Source organism: Solanum pennellii, chromosome 5 (genome assembly GCF_001406875.1).
Source record: "Solanum pennellii chromosome 5, SPENNV200".
Classification (NCBI taxonomy): Eukaryota; Viridiplantae; Streptophyta; class Magnoliopsida; order Solanales; family Solanaceae; genus Solanum; species Solanum pennellii.
In genome coordinates this window covers 73341948-73353206 of record NC_028641.1, presented here as the reverse complement: position 1 = coordinate 73353206, position 11259 = coordinate 73341948, and the positions used below count along the sequence as shown (strand labels likewise).

The window sequence follows — 11259 nt, the reverse complement described above, 5'->3', positions numbered from 1 at the left end:
AACCTTACCCACGTCCCTTCCATTAAATCCAATCTCCTTTCAGTTCACCAATTCACAAAAGACAATAATTGCTCACTCTTATTCACCTCTAATGATTTTCAGATCCTAGACAATACTACCAAGAGGGTGATTTTTCAGGGCCCCTGTGAGCATGGTCTGTACGTTCTTCCTGGCACAAGTTTTTCAGAAAGGATTAGTTGACAAAACTTAGAGAAGTTGGAATCACGATATATATTAGAAAAAAAAACAAATTCATAATGCCTTCAAGATAAGGGAACTACTACATTTCTCCTTTTCGAGTGTGTTTGATACGGAGGAAAATATTTTTTATATTTGATTTGATAAAAAATTTAAAAAATATTTTTAAAAAAAAGTTATATAAATTAAATTTTATATTGATTGTGTCATCTCTGTGATCTGTTCTTCAACCGATCATATCCTCTTCTTGAATTGTAATTTCTAATTACATGTAATGGAATTCGTAATTCATCTAATAAGTAATCAAATTGACCCGAAATACAAAGAAAAAAAACTAAGGGGATTGAAATAATTCATCAATCTAATTTTAATTATATATAATAACCAAAAACAATAAATTAGTATGATTTAAACTTTTGAAATCAAATCGTATCATTGGTACCTTATGTTATTATAAATATCTATATTATATTATTGTTATTAAATACTTATAATACAATAATAATTATATTATTATCGCTAAATAGCAAAATTATTTTGTTATAGTAAGGATAACAGAGTTAAGACTCGTGCAAAGGTAATAAAAGAAAAAAAGGATTAATTTGAACTATAAATTACCAGCTAAAATATCTTAATCATGAGATTATGGCCCATAATTTTTAAAATCTAATATTTAGTCAAAGTGTCAAACACATGAAAAAAAACAATCAAATAACTCATATTAGTACCTTCCTAATTTATATCATACTGGTCCTACTGTAACTTTAATTCATAGCCACAATTTCAGTTTTATGATATTTTAATTTCCTGAGATTTTTTTCACATGTAAATGAAGTGATTTTTCTTGTTCATTAATTGATTATTATTTGTTACATTACATTACATTAAAAATAATTATTGATAATGATTAATTTTTAATTATCGTAAAATATATAATTTTTAGCAGCAATTGACATTTTTTATATAGGTTCCTAAAGTTTTTAGCGGCGTTGGTTTTAATAATATTTAACTAATGCCGGTAAAGACTTAGTATATTTTATTAGTATCAATAGTTATTGTCGCTAAAATTTATTTTTATCGTAGTGTTATAATTATTAGGGGTTGGGCTACTTTTGTCCAAAAGAGTTTATATTTAGTTATTTAGTAAAGTTCATTGTTTAAAAATATAAATTATGAGTTCGAGTCTCATTGTTAAGTAGTTTTTCACTCGCTCGATATTTTAAAATATAGATTTGTCACATATTAGAATTTAAATCTAAGACAATCAAACTTTAAGAATGATATTTAGTCACCAATTCAATTATGGCTAAATAGCTACTTCATATATTTCATTTTATTTTTCGTATTTTAATTTGATATTCAATTAATGTAAATGAAAAAAAATTAAAATGATATAACGAGACATGAGGTATTTTAAATAAATAAAGTTTAGTTAAAGTTAGTGTACACTTATCATTTCTTTTTTCTTAATCTTGTTTCTAGCCCCCTACTTGAAAAATAGGATAATTTATTTTCACATCAATCCTTGTGTTTAGCACGTTGACCATCATGACAATCCATAATTAACTTTATTCATTCTAATCTTGGAAGCTGTATTAGGGATCGTTTTGTAGGTTGCATTAAAAGAATAATTCATATATTATATATGGTATAATTTAATATTATGTTTGATAGGAATGTAAATCTATGTATAACTAATTTATGGATTAGTTTATACATCCTACATGATATTATAGAATGTATTACTAATACCTTTTATTTGGAGGTATTAGTAATACCTAAGATATAATATCATGAGATAAGTATATAAAGACAAAAATATCCCTCAAATCTTTTTAATTTTATTTTAATTTCTTAATTTTATGTTTTATATTTGTACTAGTAAAATTATTTAAATAAATTAGTTTATAAATTATTTATAGAGACTTATTTTGTAATTAAATATATCTAATTCAAATAAATACAAATTTGAAATGTGAGTTATTTAACATTTACTAATTAAAAGACAAATATATCACTAATTATTCGTATTATGAACAATTTAAAAAAACTACATGCATATTAAAATTATAACTTGCAATTTTTATGTGTACATGGTTTATTCAATTTTACTGACTGTCTTTATAACTTTAAAAGTAGTTGATTTGTCTTTTTTAAATTTAATATTGATATTTTATTAGAGATCAATTTATTAAGATGAAAATTATTTATCCTCAAATAATTCAAATAGAAAATTGAAAACATGACAACAAAATTATTCTTCTTAGTTCTCATAGCTAGTCAGAATGTCATAAAAAAAAATATTCCGATAATTATCTACCTTAACCCAATTACATAATAATTTAAGGGTATAATTGAAAAGGAGATTTTTAAAGAACTTGATTTCAAACACACGTTAGAATTGAAAATAATGAATCAAACACTTGATAAAAATAAATTTACATTACTAATTCCTACATTAATCTCTGTATTATTAATCCACGTGTTATTCATTTGTGTACCAAACTATCTTTTACAGTAATAATTTAATGTCCCTACTAACAACTAGAGAAAAAAAATAGTTAGTAGTTGGCAAGACAGTCCATTAGTTGAAGTGTGTCCCACAAATTAAATAATTATATAGACTAGAAAGCGTGCATGCATATGTGTTATTTTTTACATTGTTAACATGTCTCTATTTACTCTTTATCTTTAATTTAATATCTAGCTATGTATATTTATTATTAAATTAATAACATAAAAGAGATCTAATAGGGAAGATATATAAATCGAAGATCTTTTGAAAAAAGAATATGAGTCTATAATATCTATAGAATAGGAAAAAAATTATGTAATATATCCTTTCTGAATTTTACTTATAAAATTTCACAAAATTTATTATTGTTATATAAAAAGGGAAAAAAATTAGAAGTTACTATATTTTAGAAAGATATTTTGGAGATCACAAAAGAGATTGAGGATAAAATCGTTAAAAATATTTAACTAAACTAAAAGTGCTTTAAATTTTATTACTATATATTCAAGACGATCTAACTTATGACTGATTTTAATTTATAAATACTTTTAATTTGTCAAATACATAGATAAATCAAAATTTCTTTATAAGCTAATAAACTTTTAATTCGTTTATAAACTTAGCAAACATCATCCTCTAAGACTTCTTAATTTTAATTAACTTTGTATTATTCTTTAAGAAAAATAATTTTAAAAAAATTTGTAGTGGTTTCGAAATAACAAACATGAAGCAATGTGTTTCGATATATCAAACATTGCTTATAGAAAGATATGACTATTCAAAATCTTGAATAGAATATCTTAAAAGTGAACTAAGATCGAACGAAATTTAAGTAAGTTTTCCATGTAGAAATAAAAAAATAATATATATAATAAAAGAATTGCAAGTTTAATCAAGTACATATACATATCATATATTATATGTTTTCAGCCTCATCTATTATACTACATTACTATTTTACACTGCACAAGACCTAAGTCCTCCTCTAGCTCGAGACCATTGATTAAAATATTATATAACTCGAATCATAGTATCACTGATCTGAACATCTTTATAGCCTCGAACATGCATTTTAGACTTAAAGCCATGGCTAGCTCCGTATTATCATTCAATATATATCGAATGAGCACGTGATATTCAGAAAATTAGATCAAGACATATAGACTTTCAATCTCATCGATGCTCGAGTTCCACCCTTATAATGATGTATAATCTTATGAAAATATATACCATAGTATATAATTAATGCCCATTACACTTGTATACTACACTCACCTTTTCCAAACCCCACTCTTCGATTTCTCAAATCAAATTCTACCCATAGATTTTGCTGATGAAAATTGCCAATAATATTACTTGCAATACCAAGTGATTCTGACCGTCCGATCCCAACACAATGGATCCCACCCTCCACTTCATCTAACATCCTTTCCTTATTGATCAAAATCTCAACTCCATTTTCAAATTGCAATGTCATGTCACCTATCAATCGTCCAATTTCTATCGAATGGACGCTATCGAAACACATGTCGAGCGCATCACCGAACACGTAACCTCTCTTCATTTTCCGACCAACTAACCTAACAATTTCTTCTCGCACCTTATTATACGCTTCTTCCACCAAAAAAGTGTATTCCGTGCCTGAATCGACAATCGTCTGACCTGAGCCACCAGCATTCGGCCGAAAAACCCTTGTAGAGATATTCAATTTCTTTTCGCCAATTTTTATCCCTACCATACCAACTGTGTATGCTAGGGGGTCCAAATTAGGCATGCGTTGACTTTGAGGAAAAGTCAACAAATTCACGTATCTAAACATACGTGAATTCGGGTTTTGCCCTAGGTAGAATGTTCCAGTAGGTTTAACCGTATGGTTACCTTGTCGAATCGGCACGCAATACGAGAATTTTGTTACCTTGGCTTGGGAGGCAAATGAGAACCTTCCAAGATTCATACCCAAAATACCCTCAGCATCATCGGACTCGGTAGCGCAACCAAGAATCAAAGGAGGGGTACTTTGGGAACGTGAAAATGTAATTTTTTCACGGACAAGATTACCCTCAGCCAGTGTACCATCAGCATAAAAATACGAGTAATGACACAATCGATTTTGGTCACACGACGTTGGAAGGGTAAAATCGGGAATTCGCGGCTTACACAAAGGATGACTACAAGGAAGGACGGAAAAAGAAGAGGACAAAGAAGGATCAAACGACGTCGTTGGCGGGGGTATTTTTGGAATTTTTTTATGACACTGAATCCAAGAAAGTTGACTACCAGTATCCAAAACCATTTGTTGATTTTGTGGTGGTGTACCTATAGGAAGTGTAATAATAAGAGCCATAGAATATTTAAAAGTTGATTTATAATTCAAAGATGGAACTCTAGGCATAACTTTTGTATTTGTATTTTGATGAGAATTTGCCATAAGAGATGATAGAAAAAGAGCTTTAGATGATGAATTATGTGATAATTGTGTTGAAATAAGAGGAAATGACATAGAAAAAGGGGTATGTTTTGCTAATAAAATGTAGAAAAAATTCAAGAATGTTACAAAGAGGAGAAGAAATTTTTTTGAAGATGAAGAATCCATTTTAATTTTTTTTTTTTGGAAAAAGTGAGGTGAGAGTGTGAGCATATGGATGTGTATTTATATATAGATTTAAAGATTTTAAAAAATAAAATCCAAAGAGGAAATAAAAGGAAAAAGAATTAAAAAAAAAGAAAAAGAAAACGCGTTTCTTTAATAGGGCTTTTAGTTGTTTGCAAGCTGGTTGTAATGATAACAGTTAACTACTTTTCCTTAGTGAGCTGTACGTGACGTTATTTGACTTAATATGAAATTTTTGAGAAATTAATTTTTGAAATTTATAATGTAAAGTGAGTCGTTGTTAATTGTGTGATTATAAATTATATAATCAAGAAAAAAATAAATATTATAAAGTTAAACGATTACCAGATATGAAAATATGTTACATAAATTGAGATGAATAAAAGAAAGTATACTACTTTCCTAGCTTCACCCTTTGGTTTTTTCCTTTTATATTCTTTTTACCGTGTGTTTAATATTTATTTTAAGGTTTTGATTTAAATTTATTGTTTCATCAAAATCGCTTAATAAGGAAATGTTTTTAGAGATGAATCAGAATTTAACGTATTTATATTAATTTTTAAGTTATTATTGTAATAGTAATTAAATTGAGAGTATGTATTTATCAACTAAAGTTACTATATTCATGTAAATCTATCATCATGCATATAAATTTGATTTCGACTTACTTTAAATAAAAATTCATTAAGAGTAAACTAGAGGACAAATTGAATGTTGATTAGTTGGTTTTTTTGGATGAGGAGATTTTCGAAATCAAATTAATTAAGATATTTAATTAGCATATGCAACTTGTCCTCTAGTTATTGTTTTATTTTAATTCCTTTAATTATTTCTCTTCTCATTTCTTTTTGACCTCATTTCCTTTTTGTCCTCTTTCTCTCATATTTATTTATTTATTTATTATTTTGCCATCTTTCGGCACCTCCCTTTCAATATTTCTTTTTTTTTCCTCCTCCACTAATTAACAAATACAAAATGATGTGATAGTAATAAGAGAGTAAGTTTTGTGCACAAATAATATAAATAAAAATCATAGAGAAAATTCTATAATAATTTGTAATTTGTCACAATCATGTGGAATTGAGGGAGACTTGCACAAGCAATAGTGAAGTATGTGATTTAATTAGATATAACAAGCAAAAATTTTATTAGGGCTTGACATGCCGCAAATTTTCTTGAAAGAGAGGAGTGCCTTCAGAAACATGGACACGGGTGGTGCATGATTGTCGTCAGCAAATTCAAGATTTGAAGATATCGGGTGTGTCAATATTAGCTTAGCTCAACTATGAGCTCTAAAATAAACTGAAAAAAAAAACATTCTAGCTGAATTCAAACCCAAGACTATATAGAGTGGTTCCTTTAGCTTGTATCCATAGTACAATGGAACATCTATGCTCCTCATGGATGCACTGTTAATTATATCAAATTTTTAAGATAAATATATATATATACATGATTTTTTTTCTAAGTTAAGGGTTAAAACGTATACCCCACCTATAGAGATGGGTCCGCCAGTGGTCAAAATCTAAGCATAGGCATATCTGGTTCAACAGATCTCACAAATTTATTTCTTCGACTATACTTTCATCGAGTCCCAAAAAAATATGCACCATATAAGTATAATTACATGAAAAAATACATTTTTAAAAATAATTACTGATTTTAGCGATACTTTTTGTTTATTACCATTTATAGCAATATTGTGATAAATCTGGAATATGTATTAAAAGTGAATTATGCATGCAATATATTTGAATTATAATTGTTTTTGAAATATATTATGTTTGTTTGGTAAAAAAATTGTCACATTGTATTATACGTGTATTAAAATGTGTGATAAATGTCTTATCCATCATTAAAACTTGTATTATATTTGAATAATAAATTTATCTTTGTAATATGTATTAAAGTTGTATTGTAAGTGAATTAAAAGTGGTCAAGTGAAAAAAAATGTTATTGCTATAAATGGTAAATATTTTTTTATTATAATATATTTGTGTAAGTTGTGAAGCTCATCTAAGTGTACTTCTTCTTCGTAAATAATTTGTCAGTTTAGAAGTTTGTGATCAGTAACCAACACTTGCTGATAAGTATCACATAATTAAATAAAGATGCTTACTAATCTATTATAATAAATTAAATTACAATTCTACTAATTCTATTTTTATACTGTTCGTATATATAACTTAACTTGCTAAAAAAAAAAACCTAAAAAGATTCTTAATTGAGCACTTTTATTAGATTATGTACTAAAGTTATCCTTTGCGGTTCACCTAATCAAGAATTGGAAACTTCTAAAGAACAAAATCAAAGTTTGTGTAATCAATTGTTTCATTCATTCAACAAAAAGAGCATTCATTTCTCTCAAACACACGTCTTTTGGCTGTCTTTTACTTTTTTACTTTTTTTTATATATTTTTTCCTTTCTTATTAAGAAAGATCAATTAAAAAACTATTATTATAAAGCATATAATTAGTGGAACTCAATCTTGAAATTATAATACAGCAAAATGTCTTCTTATGAGTTCTTCTCCAAGAGTATGTTTTGGTGTGAAAGAATTTATTGTTATTTTTTCAAAAAAATGAAAAAATAAGTGATTTTTTTATGTATTTTTTAGTATTTGGTAAGTAAATAGACAAATATTTGTGGGGTTGTTGGAATTAAAATATAACGCGATTTGGAAGATAATAATTGTAAATTTTAATAAGGATGATAATTTAGATGACAAAGAAAATTATAACAAATTATTTGTAAAAAAGAAAAATATATTGAAAGAATAATCTCTCAAAAATAAGACTTTTTAAAATACTGTATTGTGAATATTATTGTGTTGTTAAAAAAAAAGAACTACATTCATAAAAGTTCAATTTTTTCTCCAAGAAAGAAATTAAATATGAAATTAGAGTCTTTTCCATTGAGAAATATATGATTTTTAAAACATATGTTCATAAGGTGAAAAAGAAGGCGGAGAGGAGACAATTAGTATGAAACATCCCTCAGAATTAGAAATATTAATATCTAATTTAGATTTTTTATATCATTAAGTATGTATGTAAAAAAATAGAATTCAATTTTTAACATATATACTACCATTTTAAAATTTAGAAAATCAAAAAAGTTAAATAAGAAAAAAAAATTAAAAATGATTAAGCGACAAAACATAATAAATTAAAAAATCTCACCTATATCAAACACATCCTTAGTGTTTTAATTATTTTTATGTCTTAAAATAAGTCTTATCTTAACAAAAATAATTTATCCAATTGAGAAGACCTGATTCAAATGGTGGGGACCTTGTGCTACAATCATATATTTTGAATTCAAAGTTTTCGAAATATGTTTGGTGCACATAATTTGGCACTAAATTCTATAGTCTATAATAATAATAATAATAATAATAATAATAATAATAATAATAATAATAATAATATAGTATTAGTACATAATAGAAAATTAAAAAGTTGTTACACATGGTCCATTCTTGGTAGTTTGGTCATTCACAGACAATATCATCACTTGCCATTCCTTGTCCTAGACTTTTTTTAAAGTAGCAAATCTAACATCATGTGTGGAATTTTAAATTTAAATAATTAGTGGACAAAAACCTCAACAATGATCTTTCTTTCTGCTCGGTATATAGAGTTCATATTAAAGCTCCCATTAAATTTAAATTACGCATAATAGAATTTATTCAGAGGTGATATTTATAACAAAATTTTGTCTACTCATGGTTCGAACGTAATATTTTGTTACGTTCTATTGCTGTTACGTCAAAATGAAAGGTTCCTCAAAACCTCTATGTATTGTTATAATATTCTTTTTCTTCAATAAAGATGAAGCTTATATAACTCTTCTTCAATAATAATCTCTTTATCTCATTTTATGTGGAGATTTATTGTTTACCAAATCAATTATGTTTTATTGTGTTTTTTCAAATTCTGTTTTTGATGCATAAAGTATTTAATTAGTTATGAACTTCATTAGTTGCTAACTATTTTGTAGCTAACATAATTTATCATTAATTCACCACTAAATAAGATCAAGGATGAATTTTGTTAGCCAAAAATAAAAATTTTCTTTTGCTAATTCAAGTTTTAAGTAGTGTTTTAATATTTTGAAGAACTAACTGTGTTAATTTATATACTTTTATGTAATTTTTTGTTGGGTTTCTTTGTTTTTTTAAGAAAATTTAAATATGAATTCATACTAAAAATAATTTGGAATGATTATTTTAGACACTTATATCGACTCCTTTACATATTATTATTTTAGAAAGCGTGATTACCTGAGTGATAATAATGTATTATCAAGTATCAATCAATTAATTGACTATGTCTCAATATTACATTAATTAGAGTAAGCTCAATTCTATAATATTGTAATTTTATTGTTTGAAGAATTCAAATTCAAAATCTCTAATTAATCGTCTTTAATTGGTACTTAAGTGAATTTAATTGACATCAATCATCTTCTTGCAGCTATATTTGAATTTTTTTCCTTCCTTCCCTATCAATATATATCATAGGTGATATTTTTTTGTTGTTTATCAATAAGTAGTTATTATTTTTCTTTTTTCACTTTTCTCAATTTACTCAGCATATGTGTAGTAGTAGTGGTTGTGATGATGTGTAATGATTCGTAAATTCATCGTGAGAACCAGTCATCTCTCTTTCATAAAGAATCCTTTCGTAAAATTTTAAATGAGAATTTGAATTACTCGTTTAACTTTGATCATTAAATTAGCGTATAGATTTTTAATAAATAATTTTATTAAGTGGTTAATGGGTCAAGTCCATGATTTAATTAATATCATATACCACTTGATCCATATATTGAGATGAGTTGTAGGGATTTAACAGTTTTAAAATAATTAGGGAAGGGAAAAAAATAAAATAAAATAAAAAGAAGAGAACGGAGCATAACATGTGTGCGCGGATGAGCAATATTCTTGTAAGCAAAAATTCAATTAAGTTTTAACTAGTAATTTCTAATTGCCAATTATATAATTGAATTCAATAATTTATGAAAATTGATTAGGTTAAGAATGAGAATTGTTGCATGCGTTGATTATTTACTGTGCTAATTTTTAATTGGGGGAACAAAGTTGGCTTCCAGTGATTAGTTAGGGTTCCTAATGATTGGGTAATTATGAGAAATAGTAAAGGCTTGGGTGATATATATATATATATATATATACATGTATGAATATGGATCAAATGAAGTTGGAGGTTCTGAGATTTGCTATTCTCTGTAAGTGGTTAATAAGTTTATTATTGTTTACATCCCTACTCTGTCGAAATAGGGCGAAACGTCGCGGCAACTCGAAAATGATTAATTGATTCAATTTTAACAAAGTTTTAAAAATAAACGAGTTTTAAAAAGAAGAGGCGCCACCTAATTTTAGGAAAACTAGGAAACCAATTATTAAAGAAAAGTCTACGAATCCAATTGATTCTAGGTAAGGGGTTCAAGTTATTCCGAAGGGAAGGGGTTAGGCACCCTTCGGAATCCACAAATGTGGTTCCCGACTGAATTCATTTTTTTTCAAATTGAGGAAGAATATAAAATAATATACAGATATAATAAACATGCAATAAACACAATAAAATAATAATCATCGGCCTAAAGTTTGCCTAACGTCAATATTCACAAAATAATGAAATTAAAAGTATGATTCGAACTTCATTCGAATAATTTCAAGAAGAAGCACCTCCGGATACCTGTAAACACTTAGTAAAAGAGTTAGTACCAAATAAATATAAATAAAAATGAATAACTCAAAAAATAAAAACCCGTCTTATTAACATGGGAGGCCTTGGAAATCGACGGTAATTTCTTCATCGGCCATTTTCCAACAACTAAAATTATATATAAACTTGAATTAGATTTCCGTCTTTTAAAATGGAAAGGCCTCCAAAACCGACGGAGAGTTTT

The 11259-nt window shown here is 26.6% G+C and overlaps 1 protein-coding gene across 1 annotated transcript; it reads right to left on the bottom strand.

Moving 5' to 3' along the window:
- Nucleotides 1-3559: 3559 nt before the first annotated feature.
- LOC107020808 (aspartic proteinase PCS1-like) lies at nucleotides 3560-5339 on the bottom strand. Its single transcript, XM_015221311.2, has one exon. It carries the CDS (start codon nucleotides 5304-5306, stop codon nucleotides 3966-3968), a length of 1341 nt encoding a protein of 446 aa, XP_015076797.1. The 5' UTR covers nucleotides 5307-5339; the 3' UTR covers nucleotides 3560-3965.
- Nucleotides 5340-11259: the final 5920 nt, after the last annotated feature.